The sequence below is a fragment of the Gouania willdenowi genome, chromosome 5, assembly GCF_900634775.1.
Source record: "Gouania willdenowi chromosome 5, fGouWil2.1, whole genome shotgun sequence".
Taxonomy (NCBI): Eukaryota; Metazoa; Chordata; class Actinopteri; order Blenniiformes; family Gobiesocidae; genus Gouania; species Gouania willdenowi.
This window is the reverse complement of record NC_041048.1, coordinates 25,379,680-25,406,942: the sequence shown is the minus strand read 5'-3', so window position 1 is coordinate 25,406,942 and position 27,263 is coordinate 25,379,680. Positions and strand designations below refer to the sequence as shown.

General features: G+C 38.2%; 1 protein-coding gene across 2 annotated transcripts; it reads left to right on the top strand.

The window, feature by feature from the left end:
- Nucleotides 1–621: 621 nt before the first annotated feature.
- Nucleotides 622–25,742, top strand: fam219aa (family with sequence similarity 219 member Aa). Of its 2 annotated transcripts, none has more exons than XM_028447468.1 (6): nucleotides 622–855; nucleotides 10,464–10,560; nucleotides 16,320–16,413; nucleotides 17,025–17,105; nucleotides 21,783–21,858; nucleotides 22,836–25,742. In XM_028447468.1, exons 1-6 carry the CDS (start codon nucleotides 796–798, stop codon nucleotides 22,992–22,994), a joined length of 567 nt encoding a protein of 188 aa, XP_028303269.1. In that variant the 5' UTR covers nucleotides 622–795; the 3' UTR covers nucleotides 22,995–25,742. The 2 variants fall into 2 exon arrangements, with proteins under 2 accessions (XP_028303269.1, XP_028303270.1); XM_028447469.1 differs by having other exon boundaries at nucleotides 625–855; nucleotides 21,783–21,837.
- The last annotated feature ends 1,521 nt before the right edge of the window (nucleotides 25,743–27,263 follow it).

The following is a 27,263-nucleotide window of genomic DNA, read 5'->3' as shown; positions in this document are numbered from 1 at the left end:
CATCTGGAGCCCAGTTTAACTGGTGACGGATTTCCGTCACAGATTATAGGCTACTTGTTGAAATGTCAGATGGCGACATCATACTATTAGTTATTGTTGTTCTCTTTTTTGCTATTATTATTATTTTTTTTTAACTTTAACTTAAGTTGTATCTTATTTAAGCTTTATTTTTTTATTTTTTTTATTTAATTTCATTTTTTAACCTTTAACTAGGAGAGTCTCATTGAGAATAATAATCTCTTTTTCAAGAGGGTCCTGGTCCTTTTTTTTTTTTTATCTATGTATTTATTGATCTATTTATGTATTTTTTAGCTTTTTAGTTGTTATATTTTTTATTTTCTGCTGGACTCTACATTTTTCTCTAAAGACGCTGTTAGTTCCCTAGTGTGTGTAATACCGCACTGCAACAACAATATTTTATGTAGATTGAAAACACGGTTTAGTTTAATATATCTTCCTATTTTTTTATAATAATATCATGGTAGAATATTAATAGAATAACACGCATATAAAACAAACACATGATCTTGTGGGCTGATTCTGAGTCAAGAACGTTTACGATGCGCTGCTGTGTAAGCTCTTCAGTGATTGGTTAGATTTCATGAATATTCCGTCAACCCGGAAGTGGGGCGGTACCGCTGTTTTGCTGTCGAGTCACCTCTGCCAGGATGGTGGAAAGCGAGCTGCGATGATGCTAAATAACCCGAGAATCCCAACTACCAAGCACCCCAAAACCGGATCGTTAGACTTCAACTTCGACGTTTGACATAAATCACCGCATCGTATTCTGTCAAAATGATGGAGGAAATCGACAGGTTCCAAGTGCCTCCAGTCAACGGGGAGACACAGCCTTTGGTAAGACACGAGAGACAAAACACGTCTTATGTAAATGATGTTCTGCTATATATGAGATACCCTCTTTCGTTTCCTCGCCTCTGGTTGTTTATGGCGACAGCTGTGGTTTTTAATCTGCTTGTGAGCAGGCCGAGTGCAGAGTGCAGCTGTGGGACAAGCTCGGTCCATGGGATGGGTGTAAATCCTTCTATGGATGTAAAGATAACTGTCCCTGTTTTCTAATCCTTAAAGACTCATTTATATTGAGCCAACGCTCAAACAAGCATTTACTTTAGTGTATTATATCCTATATCACATTATATATATTTTCCCCCATTTTCTAGTGTTCTTGTTTTAGATTGAACATATAGTAAGTGGTTATTTACAGCAATAGCTGACTTAGCTCTTTGTTGATACATGTCATTCGGTGACGTTGATTGTCGGCTGAATGCTAAAGGTGCTAAAGGTGTGAGCCTTAATGATTGAGTAGGTCAGAGATCGTCCACATCTCAGACTGTAAGCACCGATCCTGCAGAATGCACAGTTCTACAGAAACACATATGTAGTTGTAGTATATGGCTTTTTAATTTATTTATTTATTTTTAAATTTGTTTTAAAGTGCATAATAAATTCCAGAAGTTTCATGCAAGCAAGCAAGCATGCTGGCACTGCACTTATACAGCATTTTTAATGTCTGCTTATTATTATTATTATTATTATTATTATTAGTATTATTATTATTATAACTAGGGATGTAACGATTCACTCAACTCCCGATATGATTCCATTCACGTTACTGGGTTCACAATAGGATTCTCTCACAATTTAATTTTCAAAATGAGACTGTTGACAAATTATGACTGAAAATTATTCTGAAACAATACTGTACTATTTTCTTTTATCTTTCATTGTCAAAAGCATCCCTTGATAAACTATGCAAAACAATGCAATTTAATTAAAAATAAATCCTGAATGAAATAATACAAATGAAGAAGAAGCCTATTCATTTAAATTCTGGCTCTACAGTAAACAATGCAAAACTGCGTAATAGTTCCTTTTCTTTTTAAAAGTGCAACTGAAAATGTATTTTGTGCCTTAACAATTGGACTTTAAAACAAATCCCATATCAAAGAAATAATATAAATAAACAAACTATGGCTTTCATTCTCTCTCTCTCTCTCTCTCTCTCTCTCTCTCTCTCTCTCTCTCTCTCTCGTTTCTCCCTTTCTTCTCTGTGCCCCTCTTACCTTGGATTTCACATTTTCTTTCTTTCTCACTTCTTTCATTTTGTTTTGGGGAAGCCAAAATGCATCCACACTTCTGATCCTGAATTTCAAATTCTAAATAGGTAGCACCCTCTTCTGTTAAATAATAAAAACAAAACAAAACAAAAAAAAAAGTACTGTAATTCAATTTCAGAGTATCAATGTGAACCGTGACACCTACCTTTGAATCGATTTTTAACTGCCTCACGATTAATGTTTACATCCCTACTTATTATTATTATTATTATTATTATTATTCATCTTTTAAATAGTTTTAAATGGCAAAAGTTGAGCTCTCACTTCTTAATCAAGGCAGGAGGCAGGGTACACCAGGTTGCCAGTCCATCAGATCGTAAATCAGCAACAAAACACACACAGAGATACAATTGTTACATTTAAAAAACAGGCCACCGGGCTGTTGCCAGCACCGCCACTAAGCAGACCCTTATACATTTTAATGAAAAAAATAAATAAAAATGAGGTTGTTAGACTCAATTGTGCGTTATTTTTTAATGCAATTCGTGAAATCAACTGAATACTGAATCAACACTATATTTTGCCTGTCAATATACATTTGTCAATGAGTTGAGCTTTATTTTTACCGACACATTGCACCAATACTGTACCTTATCAGTCGTATTCCGTCTCATCTAACAAAGCAGCCTCGACCAGCTGTCCTTTTAAAAGTGTTTTCCTTTGGGGATTTAGGCACAACATTCATATTCCCCCCAAGCTCTGCTCTGCCTCGAGGCTAAACTCACAGAAAAAAAGTCTCCTTTTTATGCTTTGATTTGCCTTAGCCCATGAAGGATCTGATCATTGTTTAGGTTGAATTCTGTGCAGTAAATTTGGATCTAGATGCTTGGATAGTGTCTAGAGACGGTCCTTGATCACCTTGGGATCTGAAACCCGAGTCGAAACATGTTTTATTCCTTTTGATCTCATGATGACAGTGACAGTTTCTGTCACTGCGAACATCTCTGGTTGCATATATTCTAGATCAGTGTTTTCCAACCTTTTCTGTCTCATGTACCCCCCCCGAGGCCTCCTTCAGATTAGGAGAACCGCTCGTCACTCCAGTTTAGTAACCTTTCGTGTTTTATTTACAGTTTGTTAACATGTTGGCCTCATGAAATCTCCTACAACTTGAAAATATCAACCTGTACATTTAACGCACACTAATATCAATTTTGTGCATTACAGTTTATTGTATGTCAGATAATATATTTACCCTCAATTTTTAGCAAGGTGCTAACATGTTAGTAACAATTTATTAGGATTTAAGGCCCACAATATGTTAATTTCATTAATGCCTTTTATTGTCAACGAGTGGAAAAGATATTGGATGAGCATGTACAGTGTCTGAAATAGGCTTAAAAATGACTCAGCATGTTGCATAGATTTATCAATGTTTCCAAAGTACCCCCTGCAATGTGTTCAAGTACCCCCTCAGGGTACACGTACCCCTGGTTGGCAAACATCCTTTTTCTTTACTCTCTTCTTCACATTACACAGTGCCTGTCCACATCTGGCTCCTCGTTGCAGCTGTACGCAGGCTATGCATGTTAATGCTAATAACTCACTTGTGATTCATAAAGTGCATGAATGCATTGACACCTGCCTCTTTGTTCAGAGAGCCATTTTCATGTAAAACATGTACTTCCAGTTGTCACTCCTTGAATCATAGGCTTTATTAGGTATCTAATAAAGCCTATTATCAGCCATTTCATCCATGCATTGAATACATCTCCAATTACAATCATTGATATTTCTTAACAGCAGATTTATATTGTAACACAGACTTCATAATTTGTGCTTCAGTTCCCACTTTCAAAGTTAAAGAATAGTATTTAGTGTTAGCAGTCACCATGAGTGTGTATCTTAGCTGTCATTGGCCACAAGCCGCCCAGCATGATGGATAACTCCAACCAACGGGATTTATGCTGCGTCAGCAAACCCTGTGGCTACTCATCATCCCAGGGATAAAGGGAATAGCCACTGCCAGCCCACCAATGACAGTGATTCACAGAGGCCTTCTCTCTGTAGTGCGTGTGTGTGCGTGTGTGTGCTACTCTATATGCGTGTGACTGTTGCAAAGTGCAGGTGTTTGTGATCACATTCTAGGTCAGTGCAATAGGCCATGATTTACTTTACAGTGTTTCATAAACAATGAGTGTTCTTGTTTGTGTCACATGTCAGTTGTTGTGTTGTCAGTGGCTTGTCAGTGCAAGGTCAGATATCCTTTTTAACAGTGTTTTTAATCCGATGTGTGTGTTTTAATCTATTATCATGATGACCGGCTATAAATTGAGGTGTGCTTCTTGCCAGTGAGTCACCACAGTTCTCTGCGGTATTTGTTTGATTCTTCACTGCCTATTCAGTAGAAAGTTGTCTATAATGTTTTATTTGACAGACGATGCAATTTCTCATCATCAAGGAATAAAGTAGTAAACCAAATCTTTCCAAGCGCCAGTCTCGGAGCAGGGAGCGTTGCTTGTTACAGTGGGAATACCTCATCACAGTATGTGTTTACTGTCACAACTCTCATTAATTATTGCCACCATATTGTACTGTCAGTGTGTTATCACCAGATAAGGCTGATGATGAAAAGAAAAACTGTTGTTTTGTATGTATTTTTTTTTACCCACATCAGGGCTTGTCATGCACATCTAAAGATTCATAAACAAGTTATCTAAAAAATAAAACCTAATAGATATTAGATATAGTCGGTCTGGTGCAGAAGATAAACAATTGCCACTTAAGGGGTGTAGAGTAGGCATGTGAATCTCCATTAGGGGTGTGAAAAAAAAATTGATTTCACAATATATCGCAATTTTTCGGGTGCCAATTTTAAATATTTTTTTTTATTTAAAAAATTGATTTTTTTTAATTTAAAAATAGATTTTTTTGTATTTAAAAAATTATTTTTTTAATTTAAACAAATTATTAATTTATTTATTTCTAAATTTAATCAATATTTTTTGTGTATTTGTGTAATATTTCACTGGTGGTTACAATGCATTCGGATTAGTGCTTAAACTGATACAATAGGATAAATTATAATTGTATCTTATTGTTGTGCATTGTCAGTAACTCAGGGTGATTTATCCTTAATGTTCTCACTTACAGTTGTTACAATGCCGTCATTATGTTGTCATGGTTTACTTTGAGACTTCTACACAGTAGTTTTCAGTGAAAAGAAATGTGGTTCACTGTCATTTCATGATGGCTGTGTGTAACACTGCATTTTCTTTTTTCCAGTGAAAATGTACAAAAAACACTAATAATAAATAGGATGTTTTGAAGCAAATAGTTTTGACTCAATTTGTCCTCTGAATGATCAATAGCTTACGATGAACATATACAGCAACTTGATTTTTCATCTCTACGTTTAATTTTGATATTAACTGGGCAGAATATCGCAATAATATCGTATTGTGACCCACATATCGCGATACGTATCGCAACAATCCTTGCCAATACTCACCCCTAATCTCCATCACCGTCAACGAGTTGATACGCAACCCTCGATACACGAATCGATAACGAGTGAGACCCCTCAGTCTGTGTAAGGTTTAGCACCACGCAATTCTTTACAAACCACCTGTGTCTGGTCAAGTTCCTCTTTCTACGGCTGATTTGAAATATTCAGTTGCGTTATAAATCTTATCTATTGCTGCTGCTGCTGCTCTCGCGGACCTCCGTGTTTTCGTAACTTTGTTGTGGTATAAATGTGCTTCCAGGCTTCAGTATGTGCTTAAAACAAAACGTGCAGCAGTGATGGTGCATTCAATGTGACTGGGAAAAAATAGGATAGAAGTGAAATACAACATGACAAATTCGCCCCGCAAACTTGGAAACAGGCTCAGCGAGTCAGAAGATGGATGGATGAAAAAAAATTGATGGAACTATGGATTTACTGATGCATCTCGATTTCACTCGTAAATTGTATCGATGCACACTAAATGAATCGATACACTCCCATTATGCATGTTTGTATCTAGATACCGATTCATATTGATTAATTTCCACATGCTTAGTGTAGAGCTGTGGTTCTCAACTGGTTATGCTTCAGGACCCCATAATTACATCATAGGAAGTCATGACTAAAATCCAGTAGAAAGTTCAACTTCTCAAATGGCTTGATGTAACGTCGAGATGGGCTTGCCACAATTATGGCCAAAAAGAATAAGACCGATTATTTTTGATCAGTATTGTGCTCACGATCATAATCACAATTATTTATCATGTTAGGGAAAAATCTGTTTCTTTTGCACTACTTCATAAAAAGAAAAACTGTTTTCAGTGCAAAATGAAGCTTTAAATAAAAATGATACAAAAAAAAAACAAACTCAAGAATTTAAAATGCACCATGGGTTAAAGGTATAGAGGACAATTTCCCAAAGTTTAGAAAAGAATGCCATTCTGCACATGCGTAACACTCTACCTGCTCAAGAGGAAAACGCCTACGTGTGCGAGAGAGCATGCACGAGCCCAGTTTTCTTCGTGCACAAACTGCGCCAGCTCTGTTTACAAGTTGGAGTCGGCTTCGCTCACACAGGTTTACTTTCCAAAAGAAGATTTGCACTTTACCCACTATGTCCAGACTTGCCACTAGGGATGTAACAATTAATCGTAAGGCAGTTAAAAAATCGATTCATAGGTATCACGATTCACATCGATGCTGTGAAAATTGAATCGCAGTACTTTTTTAACCAGCAGAGGGCGCTACCCAGAAGTGTTGGCAGCGAGCGAAATCTGCTAATACTTTCTTTCTGGCCATCTTCTACTCTTAACATATTCATAAATGATTCATTACCCCTTTAGCCACCGAAATAATATCTGTAATATACGTGAATATCTGTAAAGCCACGTTTTTCTATAGCTCTGTCTGCTAGCATAGCATCTCTCTTCACTTCACTGCAAAATATCTGCATGCCAACCGACCACTGTGTTACCAGCGCCCTCTGCTGGTTCAAACAAATATTTGACCTAAATACAGTAAAATGACTTTTTTTTTTTTTTTTTTAAGGTCCATTGTTAAGGCACAAAATAACATTTTCAGTTGCAACTTTTAAAAGAAAAATTGTTGTTTAGTAATCAACCAGAATTTAAATAATTAGCTTCTTCTTCCTTGTATTATTCATTATTTATTTCATCATAGATTTATTTTTAGTTAAATTGCAGTGTTTTGAATAGTTTATACAAGGAATTCTTTTGACAATGAAAAATAGTACAGTTATTTTCCCAAAAAAATAAAGGAATATTTTTTCAGTCATTATATACAGTCCCATTTTGTAAAATAAATCGTGAGAGAATCGTATCGTGAACCCAGTATCGTGAATCGAATCGTGTCGGGAGTTGAGTGAATCGTTACATCCCTACTTGCCACCTGTAAGTGAAAATCTATTTTCAAAGGACCCGATGCGCACCGAGCACGACCACGTACGATGGCCTTACATAAACATATCATCAGAATGATTAACAATTAGGAGACCAATAGTTAAGATGATCCACCCGGAAGTTGAAGCCAAAATAACATCCTCCACAATACCTTTAACTGAATAAATACACTATTACAGAGTGCTTTCACAAAATGCAACTCATTGAAAACAATTACAGCTCTCATCAATCCACCAAAGAACTCAAAGCTGCCACTCACTAATGGTTGAGAAAGTGCCTGATTTGATATGCAGCAGAGCCCTCATTTTAAATGTTAATATTGTAGACGATCAGGTAATTTTATTGTGGCAACCAAGTTTGTGACCACAATTAAAATTTGATTAATTGTGCAGCCCTAACTTCATGTACGTATAACACTAGTGGTTAGGGATGTCCCGATACAACTTTTTCACCTCCGATATGATACCGATGTTCTAGCCTTGCGTATTGGCCGATACCGATATCGACCCGATACGATAACAGCACAAATCATACTTCTTTTATTACTTATTTTGTAGTGTGGAATGTTAGAAAAGGCTTGATTATTAAAGAAACAGACCCATTTATTATAAACCAATGGATTACATATAATTCATCTTTTAGATTAAGAATATTCTATGATTGAATAAAATGAATTGAAAAATAAAATAGAAGATTTTGAAAAAAATTAATTAAAAAAAAAACATCATATATAAGATCGGAGATTTTAGATGCAGTCCGATAAAATCCGATATTCGTTTTCTGGCTGATATAGGACCATTTCAATACCGGATTGTGACACCCCTACTAGTGTTACAGTCAGTCTTTGTCAAGTAGCCACAGGTAAACTGTTCCATCTACAATTATTATTATTATTTAATAAAAAAATATTAAAAAAGTAATCTCTGTGTGGGAAGTTAAGACCATAACAGGAAAATAAGATAAGTAGAAGTAAATTTAGTTAACAAAATCCTCTTCACATTTAGTAGACTAGTAGTAATATAATGATTTTATTTGAAACTAAAACCAAAAACAAGTTTTACTCAAATGACTAAAACTGTAGAGGCCCACAAATATCTGTAGTGAGATGTTTGTGGCACAATATTTAAACATTTTCTTCAACTTGTTGGTCCAAACACATGGTCCACATGGCTCCTGGATCCCCTGAATGAGCAACAAGAGGAGGCCTGTAGGTTTGACACAATGTGCTGCTCTGTCAGTAGAGTGAGCCAAATGTGGCCCAGCACCCCTCTCTCATTCTGAAGGAAAACTCAACTGCAAGGCCTCTCTGTTCTCCCACAGCCACCTCCCCATGCCATCACCACCCGGCCGTCACATATTAAAGAGAAAGAGCCAGTAACGTAGGCTGAACACTCAGGCCTGTTGACGCTGCCAACAACCAGGCAGCTAGAGTTGGCTAGAGGAATCCTGCCAGGGTGTTGAACACAAGCAGGTTCAAACACAAGTGGACTCTGTGTGTGTGTGTGTGTTGGCATGTATTCATTAAGGACAATGTTTTTCAAGATTTTACATTCAGAATGTCTTTTATTTAAATGTTCTTGACTTGGTAAACACAAGTTAGAACAATACTAAATCTAATCAGTAAAAACAACTACATTATAGAGTTACCAAACAATCCAAAAGACGAGAAGGAAGAGTAGCAAGATTTCTGAGTTTCTGCAAAGAAGTAGAGCCAGACCTAGGGCTGGGCGATTTTGCCTAAAAAAATGTCAGATTTTTTAAAGAAAAATTTGAGTTTTGATTCATTTTGTGAAAAAATTAGTAAATGAGGCTCTGTCATTCAACAATTTCAAACTTTAACCACAGGTTTAAGCAAAAGTGCAACAGCAACTTCACAGTAGCTTAAATTTTATGATTAAGAAATCAGATAACTACATATATTTTGTTCACCACTTTGAGATGCCTGTTGTATTTTGTGCTATATGAATAAAGTTGAATTTAGTTGAATTGAATTGAATATTGAATTGAAATTTTATAACATATAACATTACAATTGAAAAAATTATAAACTCGTCCTTTAGCATCTCAGCATACTGCAAATAAAAAATGAAACATGCCTGTGGCACACATATAGCCTACTCAAAGGGTAAACACATGAAAACAAAGAGGGGGCTGGCTCACATCGCGCTATGTTATCCCACAAGGATGGAACGCAAAAAAGTCGGAAAAAACAGGTGGAGAAGAGAAGAAAAAAAAAACATTAATTTGAAACTTTTCTCTACAAATTCATTAAATCGATTTATTGCCCAGCCCTAGCGGACCGTTTCATTGGTGAGGCCGACTATAGCTCTCCCAGATTTTATTGACACAGTCAATAACATGCCTGATTAAGCAGTCGAGCTCTTAACTGTAACTGATGTAATAACTTTTTTGCTGCCATGGAAATTCTGTGGATCTGTGCGGTGCTTTCTGCATTATAAGCTGCTTCCTTTTGAGCACGTGCGAGAATGGACTAGTTCATTGTTAACAGTTGCATTTAGCCTTTTTTTTTTATCCATGTTTACTGTTTGCAATTTAAGAAACTTATATTTTACATTTTATTCCAGAAATAGCATGAGTTTTGCCTTTTTATTATCAGTGGCTTTACAATCCTTCTGTCCACAGTGTTACGAATTAAAGTTCTTTTTTTTAATTTAGGAGTGTTTTGCTTCTTTATCGTCAATCATATTTTGGTATTTTAACACACATTGATACAGTATATATCCTGTATCAATGTTCTTATTTAATATATTGGTTATCGGCTGATGCATCGGATATTTGCTTTTTAAAAACCCTAATATTGGTATCTCATATCGATCGGGCTCTAATAAGCAGTAGCTCCAAATCCAAGTGAACTTTTTGTAAGACATGCAGCGATAAATTCTGCAAATGAATGTTGATATTCTACTGAAGTGATGTGTGACCATGTGTTTCTTTTTCTAGGACCCAGCAGCGTCATCCACCTCCGAGGCAGAGCCTGACACTAAGGGAGAGGGTGTGGCCTTGAACTACAAGCCATCTCCTTTGCAGGTCCAAATAGGTATCAAAATACCACTTCATTTACAAAAATCATTATGTATGTAACTCATTAACAGATCTCAAGAGCATTCAGAGAGCGCCAACCTTCCTCAAGTGTCAAATATTCTCCGGATATTGGCAGTTATCTGGATTAGTGATCCAGATCATGGTACCATGTTCATTCTAGGGATGTCCCGATACAACTTTTTCACTTCCGAGACGATACCGACATAGCAGTCTTGAGTATCGGCCGATACCGATATTGATCCGATATAATATCAGCACGAATCATGCATACAGTACTTTCATTACTTATTTTTGTAGTGTGGAATGTTTGAAAAGGCTTGATCAAGTGATGTTACTCAAACAAAGAACAATAGTCAGCAGCAGTAGGTTCCTTTGTTGGAGTGTGAACCACAATCACCTATGCATAGAAGTGCTTGAACAATATTGGATCGTGGACACCCCTAGTTCATTCACACTGGAAAATATTTTTATCCCATTAATAACGATCCAGTAGTTTGAAATGTATATTGTCACCCCAATTTTGTTGAGAAATTGCGATCAAATGCGCGATCCGGTTCCGATATGGATTAAACTCAATGGGGTAATTAAGGTAAGAAGGCATCGGCCTTGGAAAATCCCATATGGGTCGACCTCTAGAAACCTTTCATGGAGTAAGGTCTATATTTTGGTGAAAATTTGGGTAAATACTTTTGGCATAATTTTGCTACAGACAAACAAAAAAGTAAACATCAGTGAAATAGTACCTCTCTAGCAGAAGTAATTACATTCCTTTGTGGCCCTTTTTTTTATCCTGTAGTTCAATTATAATGATACCATTTGTGTAAAGAGATTTATTTGTTACACAAAAAAAAAGAAGAACAAGAAGAAGAAACAAAATTGGAACAAAAATCAAAGATTTAGAGGACATTATTACAAACAAGCCAACAGAAGAATCCCATATGAACTTAGAAAATACAGATATAAACTAAATGAAAATACTGAATAAAAAAACACAATTCCAGATACACAGACAAGAAAACTTCCATCATAAGACCAATACTGGAAAATACTTTGGCAAACCAAATAAAACAAGACAAAGAAAAAATTACTATCCCACTATCCAAAACTCAACAGGGAAACCAACAAACTCACCTGAAGAAATAAATCATCAGAAAATAACCCAAAACCAAGAAGACACCGTTCATTTGTAAATAACTTAATCTACCCAAACTCAATGAAGACCTATTATCCACACTAGAAACCCCAATAACACATGAAGAACTCTCCACTGCTCTGCATCTCATGCTCAACCATAAATCACCAGGCACCCTGGCTTCCCTGCTGAGTTTTATAAACTTTTTTGGTCAATCTTATCCCCACTTTTTCACAGAGTATAATTGAAATAAAACAACACTCAAAACTACCCTCCACATATGAACACAGCCACCAATTTCCACTCCTCCTCAAACCCAACAAAGACCCATCACTCCCATCCAGCTACCGCCCAATCTCCCTACTCAATGTAGACCGAAAAACATTAGTACATAGAATAGAAAAAATAATTCAACACATAATCCACCCTGATCAGACCGGCTTCATAAAAGGCAGACACTCATCCACCAACACTCGCAGACTCTTTAACCTAATGGAACATTCATCACAGCAACAAAATCCATCTATCATCATCACCCTGGATGCCGAAAAAGCATTTGATAAAGTTAACTCGTCTTTTCTCATTTCCACAATGCAGAAGTTTGGCTTTGGTGAATCATTTATTAATTGGGTTAATATTCTTCACACCGCACCTTCAGCCACTGTTACCACAAATGGACTAACATCACAATCATTCACACTGCACAGGGGAAATAGGCAAGGATGCCCACTAGCTGCTACCATCTGACAAAACACAAATATCCATGGAATGAAAACACCAAACCACCATCATAAAATCAGTTTATATGCCAATGACAGACTTCTTTTTTTACAGAAACCACACTTATCAATACAAGAAACACTTAAAACAATAGGAACATATTCAAACATTTCTAACTACTCCATAAACTGCCACAAATCTGCAATCCTCCCGCTCCACGAAGACAGCTGGGATGTGGCAACCCACACCACCCGTTCCTTTATGCACTGGTTATATCACATATTTAGGTATTCATGTTTCCCCAGGCTGTCAGAGTTGCTCACCCTCAACTACACCCCATTACTCAAAACCAGTGTTGGGAACGTTACTTTAAAAAAGTAATTAGTTATAGTTACTCACTACTTGATCCAAAAAGTAACTGAGTTAGTAACTGAATTACTCTATAATAAAAGTAACTAATTACCAAGGAAAGTAACTATTTGCGTTACTGTTAAAAAAAAAAAAGTTGCTATATGTCAAATAATTCAGATTTTTTAGATGCGTGTGTCGTTGTGAGGCGCTTCATTAAATTTGAGTTGCTTACAACGGATGTCGACAAAGTCTTCTCTCTTGGATATAATGTACACTTTACATGCATCTTCTTGTTTTTGACCACAATTAATTTAAAGTAGTGTTTGTATCGTCACCTTAAAAATGCCAACTTTTCATCGGACTGCTCAACGCTCGCCATCACTGCTGCATCTTTTTGTGTGTGTGTGTGTGTGTGTGTTGGCACATGAGTAAAAACACTGGCTCTGATTGGCTACCATGGAACATGATGCCGCCTTAGCCAATCATAATCGCTCACCTTGTTTCTAACCAACCTCCTCACTACAGCTGAGTAAAAAGTCGGGGGTGCTTTCGGATCACAGTTTTTTTAAACGCCGTTATTCCAAACACTGCTCAAAACAATAACAGACACTCTTCTCCGTTGGATGAATTTACCACTCTCTTCAATTGGCAGGATAGCAACAATAAAAATGACAATCCTTCCAAAAATAAACTCTTTAATCTCTTTAATATGATTCCATCCAAACCCACTGTTTCCTGGTTCAAATCTCTAAGTTCCATTATTAATAAATATTACTGGAAAAATAAAACACAGAGAATCAAACTAACAACCCTGCAAAAAACCAAGACACAGGGAGGTCTTTCAGCACCAAACTTCCATCAATATTTCATTGCAAATCAATTACAGGACATATTTAAATGGATCCACCCTCAGCAGTCAGATATAATATGGTTAGACATTGAACAAATAGCATGTGGCAATATTAGAATCGCAGATTTAATTCTCCCCAGCTAGCCAAGGCTAAAGCCAAGGTTGTCTCAACTCTTATCACCAGGAAGTTTCTGCAGACGGCGGCTCTTACCCCCACTCCCTCCCCCCGCTCCTTCCCTACATTCCTCCTGGAACTGTTGATGCTGAACTTTTCCACACGTCATCTGGTTGTCAGTAACGCAGCTACAGGTCTTCAACTTCAAATGCCTCGTCGGCCATCTTTCCCCACCTCCCAACCGCAGCTGCATGGAGGCGTGGTTGCAGCGCCGACTGGCAGCACGCCCATGTCCCCAAACGGCTGGACTCCTGTTGTTCTTCCCACCTGACCCCCTCCCCCAGCCAACCTCCCACCCAACCCTTCCTACATGCCTTGTCTCGAGTTGTTTGACTGTGTCATGCTTACATTTATGTTTGCAGAGGCGGTTTTTTTCCTGGTTTCACACTGCTTTCTCTGTTTAGGGAAATCAGTTTCAAACTGGCAGTTTTTTTTTCCCCTCACCCCTCCTCTCCTCCTGTTATTGATCCCTTTTTCACCTAAATATGTGGGCGCCGCAAATGGCTGCTCCGGTGTGTTGATGTGTCTCCTTTCACTGCAACTACCTAGTCAAATTCCTCGTATTGTTCTAAACTGTACCTGGTCAATAAAAGATTCTGATTCTGATTCTGATTCTGATTCTGATTCTGATTTATCAGCCAATCAATTAAACACCACCAATGTTTTAAAACAATAACAATATCAACAGCTCTGGCAGCCTGGTGGGAATTCCACAAAATCACTGACTCCACTGCAGCACCATACAAACTCACACCCATCTGGAACAACCCTGACTTTCTAAGGAATAAAAAACCACTTCACTCCTGTACATGGTCAGACAAAGGCATCACACATCTGAAACACATTTTTTGAAATAATGAACTAGTTTCATTTTCCCACCTGGTCCAGGAGTGTGGCATCAGGAGCAATCAGTACCTGGAATACCTCCAAATCAAATCATCCATTAATGCAAAATATAACACTGCAGACTTAGGCCTACATCTCTCACGTCCAACTTCAGAATTTGTTCATATAACCTCTACAAAAAAACTCCTATCAAAATGTACACAATAATATCTAAACTAGACAGTACCATAACATTACCAACAACAAAATGGGAAACAAATTTATTGATTGCTCCCGATGCCGACTTCTGGAACCACATCATCCAAAACATCTGCTCCATGTCAAAAAATGCAAACCTGCAACTAATACAGTACAAGATTCTTCACCGAACACACCTCACTGGGCAGAAAATGTTTAAAATGGGATTCACTTCAGAAATCTGTAATAATTGCACCCTAAACGATGCAAGATGGCGCCGCGGATGGCTGCTGTGGTGTGTTGGTGCGCACTTTTTTGTCTTGTTCTTGTTGTAAAATCCGCAGGACCTGTACGCCTCCAGGATTTTGAGGCGTGCAGGAAAGATTGTGGCCGACCCCTCCCACCCCGGTCATAAACTGTTTCAATCTCTCCCTTCTGGTAGGAGGTTTCGGTCCATCAGGACCAGAACCTCCAGACACAAAAACAGCTTCTTTCCCTCTGCCACCATCCACATGAACACACCCCAAGTCACCCACTGAACCCCCCCACCCCCCCCCCACCCGATCACCACCTCCGCCAGCTTGATACCTGCTGCACTGTATATATATATTTATATTTATCCTATTTATCATTTATTCTCTATCTATCCTTTATTATCCCTCATCCTTTATATTTATCATTATTATTATTATTATTGTTGCTGGGTTGTTCTATGTTGTGTTGTTTTTATTTCTTTTGTTTCTTTTTGTTGCTTGTTTTGTGCACCAACCACCAAGTCAAATTCCTTGTACTGTCCTCAAAACTGTACATGGCAAATAAAACATTTCTGATTCTGATTTCTGATTCTAAACACACCAGACACCTATACTCACGCCTTCTGGCACTGCCCACCGGTTCAACAGTTTTGGAATGAGGTCACCAAATCACTCTCCTCTCTAATGGGCTGCCACATCCCCATGTGCCCATCACTCTGTCTACTTGGCGACACATCAACAACAAACTTGAATAAACACAACAATAAACTACTCCTCACAGCCCTGACTATCGCCAAGAAAACCAAACTCGTTAGCTGGAAATCAAAGAAAAATACAAACATCACACACTGGAAAAACTTACTCATAGAACACATCTCACTGGAACACTCACCTACCACCTCTCTGTTTGGTCCCCCCTCTTTCACTTTTTACAAACATGAAATAACAGCCCTGTAGAAAAAAAACAGAATAAACTATGCACCTAATTCGGATTTAAGCTTAATTTGGAATTAAATTAGCATTAGGAATTTGTGTTTACAAGGTCAGGTTAAAGAGGAATTAACTTTTATTCCACTTTAAAGAGGAATTAAAACTCCACTGTAAACGTGGCCACTCAGTAACATTTGTGATGCGCAAAACGTGGTAATGTGAGTGCTGCAGACCACACTACCCTGCACTGCATGGCACCGAACAGCTGGCTGTAGCATGCGTGCACCCGCTGATGGCCTTATGTCCTGTGTTTGCTCAGAGAAACAGAGGGACCTTGCCAGGAAAGGATCGGTGAAGAATGGCACTGTGGGAAGTCCTGTCAATCAGCAGCCCAAGAAGAATGCCAGGACAAGGTAGCTGCTTCCTGTTGATTTCTCTGTTATTTTGGAACAACTCAACCGCAAATACCACCCGCACACATTCATTTGCATCACAAACGGTGCGCTTTTTGCATCCCCTGTTGTCCATTTAGTGCCAGATACCAAAAGAAAGTGAAAAGCTGAAGACGAGGACAGTGGGTAGTACATACTGACTCTGAGGTCTTAATTTTCTGCCAGACTGGAAGAGACGCCTTTACACTTAACAATGTGTACAGCAAAAGGCCTTATGGAGAAAGAAAATGTAAAAAAGCCTTCAACAGTGTGGAGTATAAACTCTGTATAACCCATGGTATTAACAAGAGGCTCATCTATTTAATCCCTCTCCCTGATGGATTAGTGGAAATGCAAGTAAGGGTACCCACTGGTCTGCGACAGAAACATAATCCAGCACTGACTGCAGTTGTACAGCCACAGATTAGCCCCAATTTGTAAGTGGAATGTATGTCATATTCAGGACAGATGCTATATGCTGAACTGGTGTATATATGTTGCTGTAACTATTTTGTTATAACAAACTTCGAATGCGAGGCAGTTGTTGGAGTCTCAGTACAAAGGTTTGTGGTTCCCTGTGCTTTTTCTTCCAGGTTGGTGGTGCCAAACAAAGGCTACTCCTCTTTGGATCAGAGCCCTGATGAGAAGCCTTTGGTAGCACTGGACACTGACAGGTAAGGACCATGGACGCCTGCTATTGAACACTTCAATATGACGCTTATTTTTTAAAGACGACAAAAGTGTGGTTTAATCTAAGAAAGAAAGAAACCTTTTATTTTTCTGTTTTGACAGTAAGTCATGGAACAATTTAGGAGAGTCCTCAACAGAAGGTTGGGACAGAAGGTTCTCAACATTGTAAAAAAAAAGGGGGCAAAGCCTCTCTCTGGGCTCGGAATTAGAGAATGGCGGTGGGGGAGCTGGTGGATTTAGAGAGGCAAAAGCAGCGAAAGCGTTCACTTCCTTTCAGAACCAGCAGGTCTCGGTTTGTCCCAAAGGAGCCCCTATGCGTGCCCCTTAATGTCCCACCATGATCCAAAGCCTCTTGTGTAACGCTTACATCATGCATTTCATCAGATCTCTGACAAGCTCTGTGACTCACAGCAACACCCGTTTGTTTATTGTCTGCATTTTACACCCATTGGCTCTCTGCACACTGTCTGATTGTTTGGAAAGTCAAATAAACCTTATTATTTTGATTGGCATGATTGTAAACCCTCTCAAAAACATGATCATATTTATTAAAAAGAAACAACCTGTAATACTTGAATAATTAAGTCATGGTCCTATTTTATGTTCAGTAAATTTTACCTTGAATTATGTGGGTTTAAGTCTATAATTAACACTTGTGCAAGTGCTCGGGTGGATTTTAATTTTATTGTTTTCATTCTTATTATCAAGTTTATTATTCTTTTTTTTATTTTTCTCTTATTGTGATGTAGCTACAATAGCACCATCTAATCCATTGAAGATGTAAAGTACGAAATTTCAAATTTTCTTTTGAAACATCAGATTCATGTGTAATGTGTTGTGCTACACTTCTGTTTTTTGTAGGTTATTCCTCTTCACAGGTGGGAGCATCAATAGAATCTACTGTAGTGCAAACCTGCTCTGCTTCCACTGCCTATCTTCCAAATTATAATGATCTTTTTAACGGGGTAACTTTAGATTGCTTGGTGCCTTCACAGAATGTACTTTGAAATTAAATAAGCATTATTACCAGGGGTTTTAGCTCCTCAGGGGAACACCAAGTATTGTTACTTGCTGCTCACTTATTTTTAGAGTTGGGCACCAAGACCCGGTTCCTAACGTCCAGTTCCGGAACCGTTACGAAGATGTTTGAATTTGGATTTGTGTGTGCGTGTGTTTTTGTGGATGGGAGCCGCTGACCATGGGCTGACAGGGGAGAGAGAGAGAGAGCGCTGATTACTTCTTCTCCGGCTGCATCATGAACAGTGCCACTTCTACGGTTTACATGATCAACTTACAGTAGGGTGTTACTAAAAGATGAGTTCACCCAGAATGAAAGCTTAATCCAGAAGTGAACAGTTTAATTTAGCCCCGCTAAATGAGGAAGTGTAGTACAGTCTTCTGCTGCTGCCGTCTCTCGAGGGAGGGGCAGCTGCCTCGAAATTACAGACAGTGAGGGGAGTTGCTCCTTTAAAAAAAAAAATAAAAAAATTATTGACACGTGCACTCCATACAACTATTACAATATATACAATTCACATATTTACCCATTTATATAAAACACATACGTTATTTACAGTCAAATTTACATATATATATATAAAGATCAACATATTTAAGGATTCACAAATGTCCAAAGTTTCCACTGCTGTTTTGTTTTATACTCCATGTATAGAGGTCTTATATTAGTCTATTTTCTTTTTAAAGTGGGGCAATTTTTGTGGCTTTAGACTCCAATTACATTTATGTATATAATATGTTCCCTACAATATAAACAAGTTCAAAATATAACTATTTTTTATAGTTTCTGTTTCCACTGTATCCAGAATAATAATAATCTTTCTCAACAAGAACTGTTTTTTGCCACATGACTGTTCCAGGGTTTGAGTTTGTTTTATTTAGTTTCACATCTACCTGGGCTGTAGCTCTTTGTTTTTTAGACTGATGACAACTTGTTTGTTTCAGTTTTACAGTTACAGTTGGGGACCTTTGTAATTAAAAAATACCCTAGTTATAGTACAGCAACCAAATTTAACTGTATTAACTAAGTTAATTAATAAAAATGGCCTGTGTAAAGGTTTTTTCAAATGAAAAAATTATCCTGTGAAATTTGTGACCTGTTGACCTGCACAACTCATAGAATCGGAATCGAGAATTGTTTAGAACAGGAATCAAAATTGAGAATCAGAATCGTTCAAATCCAAACGATGCCCAATCCTAGATATTTTGATATGTTATTTACCATGACCACCTTACAGGATCGACCAAATAGTAGGATATCTGGATAATGTGATATATTTTACTTTCATTTCAACAGAAAATCAATTGAAACTACAAATAATTGTCAGTTTTTTAAAGGCTAATAGAATGTGTAGCTTTTCATACACCGAATACCAAATAAAGTGAGCTGTTTAAACACTTACGATAGTTGCTATTTTAAAGCACTGAACATTTTCTTTTATCCTACAGACATTCTCACTTTCCTTCTGACTCAGTTTTTCTAATTTAAAAAAGATGTACACAGCCTACTTATGGTGTGTTTCCACTGTCGGTATCGGCTTTACTCGGCTCAGCTCTACTCTCTTTTTGCCCGTTTCCGCCGTAGACTGTAAAAAGAAAGGGCGGGACAAGCTCCCTGCTGGAGTGAAGTTTTTATTTTTAGAGCTCCCCGTGCTGACTGGCTGCAGTATAAATCATAAACCCCGCCTCCTCAATGATAACAGATGGGATGTTGGTCAAACTAAAGTTGAAATACTCATCACATAATTTTTTTCCAAACCTAAATCTGCTGTGATCATTAGTTATTATCACCTGTCATTGTGTTCAAGTGCTCATTTTTCCGGACCATACTGCGCAGACTGGCTCCAAATTACGTCAAATTTGGTTCTGAGAATCATTACAACATAGAGTCATCAACTCACGCACAAAGAGGAAGCCGATACCGCCAATGGAACCGCGCCATTATTGACTCATACTCTGCACTACAGACTTCAGACCATCTATTAGTGATGGGATTTTTATTAAAAGCTGGCTCTTTTGACTCGGTGGCTCTTCAGATTTTTTTGCAGCTTACAATATAACTACTAAATTATAATTATTACCCAAATTATCAATGAATTCTAAGGTTTTATTTGTTATTCTGAACATCAGAGTGCTTAAGAAATAAATGACAAAATACTGTCCCTGATGGACCAACAGCTCTCAATATATCTGTGTAGTTTGTCTATGTATGTGTGTGAAATGAAATGTTTATATTGACACAGTTCACTCTGAAACTTAAAACGTTGCTTCATTTTCGGTGCAGATTCTGGCTGCGCGCTTTTCTCCCCCTCCTTTTTAGTCTGTTCCTCTGCACCTTCATCCCAGTTACGCACTCTGGGTGGAGCGGCCTTGAAATGTGGGCGTTCCGAGTCAAATTTGCCATTATGCATATTATTCTGTCTACTTTAGCTCTTTTCCTCCTACGCACTTCTGAACCTGGAATAAGTGCAGCGCCCCGGTAAAGTGAAACATTATATTGCACTTGGAGTTTGGACTCAGTTACAATTTACACCAGATGTAGTAATAATATTGTAAGAGAGACTCTCAGAAAGAATCTATTCCAACTGCCACTGTCACACATTTTTTCTTGCTTTTTTTACTGACAATATTATAAAACTGCAGCATTTTCCTTCTCTTTCCACGGCGCTATTCACCATTGATCTGAAATGAACACAAATGGTTTAATGATGATTATTAATCAGCCAGTTATGAGAGACACCTTGGCAGCACAAGTAGGCCCTACGCCAAAGGATTTTCCATCAGCATTTCTGATATGTTCACCATTTACAACTTTACCAGTCCTTTTTTTAGGCTTGCTTTGCTGTGTAAGTTGCTGTGCCTGCGATGGGGACTTTTCCTGCTGAAATGCTTGCAATTGCACTTTCACTACCGATAGGACGTGAACGCGCTTCGACTTTTGTTGAGCAGCCAACAATAGTAAGGCCCAACACAGCTCATGGAGCACTTGGTTTGTAAAAATATTTCTGATTGGCTGAAAAAGAGCATCATTCTCCTTGATTTATGAAGCTTGAATACAGAGGCAAGACAAGACACAGAGCTCCACTGTCTTCTCAGAACACTTTGAATTACAATATGTTAAATATCAATGTTCTGCCAAATGATGCCCAAAAAAAATGTATTAAGTTTTCCAAGCGATTTATCCCATCTGTTTACCCTCTCCCTCTGATTCTGTATTTGGGGCGGACTGAAAGCGGATCGCACGCAATTCACCCTACATACCGAGTCAGAGGGAGCGCCGCGGAGTCCATTCCTCCCCAACACATTTGGGACTTCAGACTGTTGCTTTTACACGTCTGTCTTCCTTTTTCCTCTTGCTTTGCCGTGTAACCACTGTGCCTAACGCTGCGATGGAGATTTCTGCTGGAATGTCACACTCCTGATTTTCTAAAGTCTGACTATAAAGCTAAGAGAAGTAGAAGAGATTCACTGTCCACTCAGAACACTTTGGATACAATATGCTCAAAGATAATTATGGATTTATGACCAAATGATGCCAGAAAAAACATACATAGTACAGCTTTAAGTGCACTCCTGATATTACCTTTATGAATGTTCTAAAGACTCATCTGTGTCTGAACTGCCTGCCACCTGCTGTCTTTCAGTGATGATGACTTCGACATGTCCAGATACTCTTCATCAGGATACTCCTCAGCCGAGGTGAGATGTCTGAGGGACCAGGTATTTATACACATATTATATTGTTTCACAGAATCATTCGGTGACACCCTCAACATCACCACGTGATCACCCAGTTCCTTTGTCACACCAGGTGTGCGTGCACCCATTACACAGAAGTGTATTGTGTTGAATCCTCCAAGTACTCCTGGTTCCAGTCACTTGTAAAGACTTCTCTATAAATCTCATGGAAGCTCTGTCTTTTTCGTCTCCTCACATCAGAATATTTATTTGTTTTTGCATTTTGCTTCTTTCCATTTTACATTAATGGTGTAGGCTCCAGTTCACAAAGCAAGTTAAGCTGATAGAGCTGGTTTTCAGTGTTAATTTTGTTGACTGAGAACAGTTGACAGACAAAAATAAGTGTAAAATACTATAAAGCCAGGATGAATTAAGCTACACTCAAATGCATGAACTAAACAAGAGAAAATTGTGTAAATCCCTGCATCCAGTGACTCCTTTCATGGTGTCAAATAATGAAGAAAATGTAGATAAAGAAAGGAAGAGGGAAAATTGTCCAATATCTGACTAATTTTAGGGGATAGGTTTGTGTAAAGGAGTAAACCATGCCCATTTATCATCATGCCCTATCTTTTCACAATCATTTGTTTACCTCAACATTTGCAAATGATTAAACAAAATTGGTTCTGATTTTACTTGGGCTTTGACAGCTTTTAAGTTTATTTTATTTATTTATTTTTAATTAAAAAAGCCAGAATTTTCCTTATTTCAAATTTCTATTAATATATGACTTTGTTTGGTTAGCTTGCTTTGTGAAACAGTGCCCAGTTGATACCCCACCATGTCTTTGCTTTATGTGAGTTTTTGTTTAATCTTTTTGAATTGAAAACTTTTCTCCACATGTATCAAATATTTTAGCATATGCTCACAAACTCCTTTACGACAAACGGTCATTTTAAGTCTTTGGTTAAGTAACTCATCGGATCTTTGTTCAATTTCTGTTGTTTTGGCCCCCACAGCAGATAAACCAGGACCTAAACATCCAGCTCCTGAAGGACGGGTACCGCCTGGACGAGATTCCCGATGATGAGGATCTGGATCTTATTCCCCCTAAAGCTGTCAACTCCACATGCATGTGCTGCCAGGCTGCTCCTTCCACAGCCTGTCAAATCCAGTAGCACCCACCCTTCCTTCATAATCCTCCCCCCCCACCACCACCTGTACTGAGGCCAATCCCCTGTATGGCTGCCAGAATGAAAAAAGTACTGGCTGAAAATGAATGAATATGCACACTTATCTGTGCATGTTCCTCCTATGGTTGGATCTATGTGTCGTACTTGTCGATGCATCGTGCAGTAAAGTGGAACTTCTAAGGGGGCAGAAACATTACCTCAGAAGAATACACATTACTTCAGCTTTTTCCATCATCCTTCCTTTCATCTTGAACTTGTGGATTTTTGGAGTTATGAAGACAGAGAAGAGCTGATTTTGGAACGTGTAACGTAATAAAGACACAACTATGTCAAGTGTGACATGGAGTTACACTTGCATGAGAAAAGCTTTTGATGGATCATCATCTTCTACAGATCTATACTGGGCCGGTATAAACAAAGGACAAGGAGTGATTGGACATTTGTCTTTTAGTCCTTTTTTTCTTGTTTTCCTGTGTATGAATGTAAATCTAATGTGTTCGATTATACCCAGGAAAATAGTGCGCATAAAACACTAATGATTGCACTCCCAACTATAGTAACATTTTCAAATGCAGTCAAACAGTTGTTCTGCCTATTTGTTCTATTTAATAGATAAATGCATGCTGCCTGTGAACACTGAGTCCTGACGACCAGCCTCTGCTCATGATAAATCTGTTTTCTTCTTTGTTTGAGAGAATTCTTGGATACATACATACAGTTATTATGTTTAGGCAGACTTACTCTATCAATAGAGAAATTACTGTAATATTGGCAGAATTGAGCTCTTGAGTTACTGTCACATTATTCTTTAATAATGAAGCTTATAATACAGTTGGGCGCATGGTGGATTAGTGGTTAGCACGTTCGTCCTGGGTTTAAGCCCTGGGGTGGACACTTCTTGGGCCCTATCTGTGTGGAGGTTGCATGTTCTCCCCATGCTGCGTGAGTTTCCTCCGGATACTCCGGCTTCCTCCCACAATCCAAAAACATGGTTGTAACCTGTTAATTGGAGTCTCGAATTTGCCCGTAGGAGCGAATGTGAGTGGTTGTTTGTCTGTGTGTTACCCTGTGATGGACTGGCACCCTGTCCAGGGTGCACCCCCGCCTAGCACCCAATGTGATCTTGAGATAGGCACCGGCAGACCCCTGCAACCCTTAAAAACAGGAACAAGCGCATCTAATAATGGATGGATGGATGGATAAAACCGTTCAAAATGTAAAGTTAGCACATCGGCAAAAAGATAAATGTCCAGGATGTCTTTTCAATAATGGGAATACGATATGAATTTTAAAACGTCCCTTCTTTGAAAAACTCTGAGATGAGGTGATCATTATCATGAATATGAGGAAATTGTAAGAGTAGCCACACAGCTGTATTGTCAGTGCTTTATTTTGCTATATTTGTTATATTGTTTGGTAGGAGTTTTGAAGGTACACTGTACATATTTATTTTTATGTTTACAACACCATGAATACCATTTCAGTCAGAAAGCACAGATGATTGGTTGGTGTCCCATGACCAGTGTTTCCACTGGGTTCACGGTTGACGCTCTAAAAAGGGATGATTTACTCGGTTAACGTGGTAAATTTTCTGATGCACTCTTTGTCCACTGGTGGGACTGTGTTAAAGGGAACAATACGAGGATAATTTAAAATGCAGAAATGTGTAACATGAGGTTCTGTTTGTTTGATTCAATGACACATCATTTACCTACTCTAACAAGAAATGTAACAATAAATGAATTATGTACTGATTTGGGACTATAGAGGTAAATTTAGTTCACTTGACCTTCCAGATGTGAGGAAAGTGTGTCCTATAATGTAATGGGAGGGGAAACACTGGTGTCACTAGCCTGCTTGTGAAAGATCTATTGAAGAATCATCGAGCTTGAGATCTCTAGTAACACTTCTGTAGAGAATGTTAGGGACGAGTGTTGTATGTCTGCACTTTAGACTGTTGTTTAACTTATTTCTTTTTGTAGTTTCAACCTCTGAATTTTAAAGGGAATACAAATAGTGTATGCATTAGCAGTGGAAGACATTTCTTTTTGAGCATTTAAACCCGTGACTTGTCTTTTACATTTCATTACACTGCCGTACATGTGCTTGTGTTAAAGATTTATAATAAAATGAAAGAGGGCAACAAAAACGCCAATGGCTGCCCAGAGCTGCAGTGTGCAATGTATTGAACTGTCTGTATGTCATTGTATGTAGATCACAGCCAGATTCATTGTACGGTCATAAGCAAGGAGAACTAATTCTGTTTCAGTGGAATTAACCTAAATATGCTGAGATGAATCTCAGTGGTTCATCCGCTCCAGCATACGTGTGTCAAGAAAACCATCCCTTAGACCTTCTGCATGCTCTTTTCCAATAAGGTGCCATGAGTTTAGCCAATAAAAAAAACTGTCCTTGGATAAGATTCAAAGAAACAGTTCAGTAGGTAGTTTAAGATGCCATCATTGCAGCTACAAGGTGATGTAAATGATTGCTCAGTGGAGGTGTCTGCATTTTTCTATTAGCATCATTCTAAAGAATTTGCACAGATCCCCACAGGTACTTTTTGTTAAGTGCAATAATTGTGCTACATGACTAAAGCAGCTTAGCTACACTAATCGTTTGAGTTTTAAAGCCAATATTTATTTACAGTTCTTTGTTTTTCTTTCCACCTGCCAACAGAAGGTTTTTATTGTCCGATGCTTGTTATGATTGTGTGAAACCGTTTCACTTTTTAGTTCCTGTTTTTAACCGTGTTCTAAATTGTGTGTATAGTGCAACACATCCCAAAAAAAAAATAAATAAATAAATACTTGATATTGCAGGTTTGATCATGTTTTGTGCTTTAGTCCTGAACATCAGTCAAATCAGTCATTCCTGAGGAAGATGAAGATGAAACCAGCACCTATGGAAGAACATGTCTCCTTGCCTCGTACAGAGTCCCAGGTGATGAACGATTACCCACTGCCGTCACAATCATGTCAGAATAATACAGTAGTAGGGGAGTTGTTGGATAGATAGAGATGTAGGTGTAGGATGCAGGGGGTTGGGCCTTTGTGATTAGCTCTAAGTCGATCCCTGGGGAGCAGATGGTGAATGGCAGCTTAATAAGTTGCCTTGTATCCCAGGAGTCGTCAGCAGTGTTAGGAGAGGAAACCAAAGTTGATAACACCGTGGACAGAGAACTTCATGAGACTGGGCAACATCAAGTCAGGTGAGAGATTGGCAGGACACTATCGCTACGTACCTGATGACGGCACATTCACATTGACTGGGTGCCTCCATTGAAAGGTCTTCTTCTTGGAGACCTTAGGAAAAAGACCAAAAAAAGCTGTAGAAAACAGATAATTTTGCATTTCTCTGAAATTATATGGGTTTAAAAAAAAATGTTGAGCAAATTTTGCTCCATATTCTTTATCAAGACTGAAATACAGATGCCATATATATATAAAAAAATTGAAAGAATTTGCTGAATTTTGTTTTGTTTTTATTATTAGTTGGGTTTCGGTCCTCTGGTGGATAGAGGGGTTAGCTGAGGTTAGTTGTACTGTTTTGGGTTTTTTCAGGTACTGCTGAATTCAGAGGCAGTGCCATTAATACAGTAGAAATGTGGTTCCCAAACTGGGAGGCGCACCCCCAGTAGGGACGTGATGTCATGACTGTAGGGTTCCAGGGTGTATGCAAGAATGGCTTTGCTAAACTTTGAGCATGAAAAATAGAATATTTTTTTCTTTGTAATCAATACTGATATTATTAGTGTTCTAAAATATCTATTCTATGAGTTTCTGAGAAGATTAGGGACAATTTTTTTTTTCAAGTTCTTTTTCCCATTTTGTTGAAAATGTGTTGCAATGGGGGAAGGGGGGGGGGGGGTGCTGACATTTTTTCATTCTTTAAAGGGGGATGCAACAGAAAAAGTTTGAGAACCACTGCAGTAGAGAATGATAAGAACAATCTTGTACTGGATTCTAGGTCCTATAGGTTCCCAAAGTGGGGAACGGGTACCCCCAGGGGTACGCAAATTGTCATGGGGGGTATGTGAATGAAAATTAAAAACAATGACAACATTGGAAACTAGAATATAAATAGAGCAGTTAATGTTAATGCTAGGCTAGTGCTATTGCTAGGTTATTGTTATTGCTAGGCTAATGTTAGTTTAATGGTAATGTGAGGCTAATGTTATTGCTAGGCTAATGCTAGGTTAAAGCTAATGCTAGGTCAATGTTGATGTTAGGTTAATGCTAACACTAGGCTAAT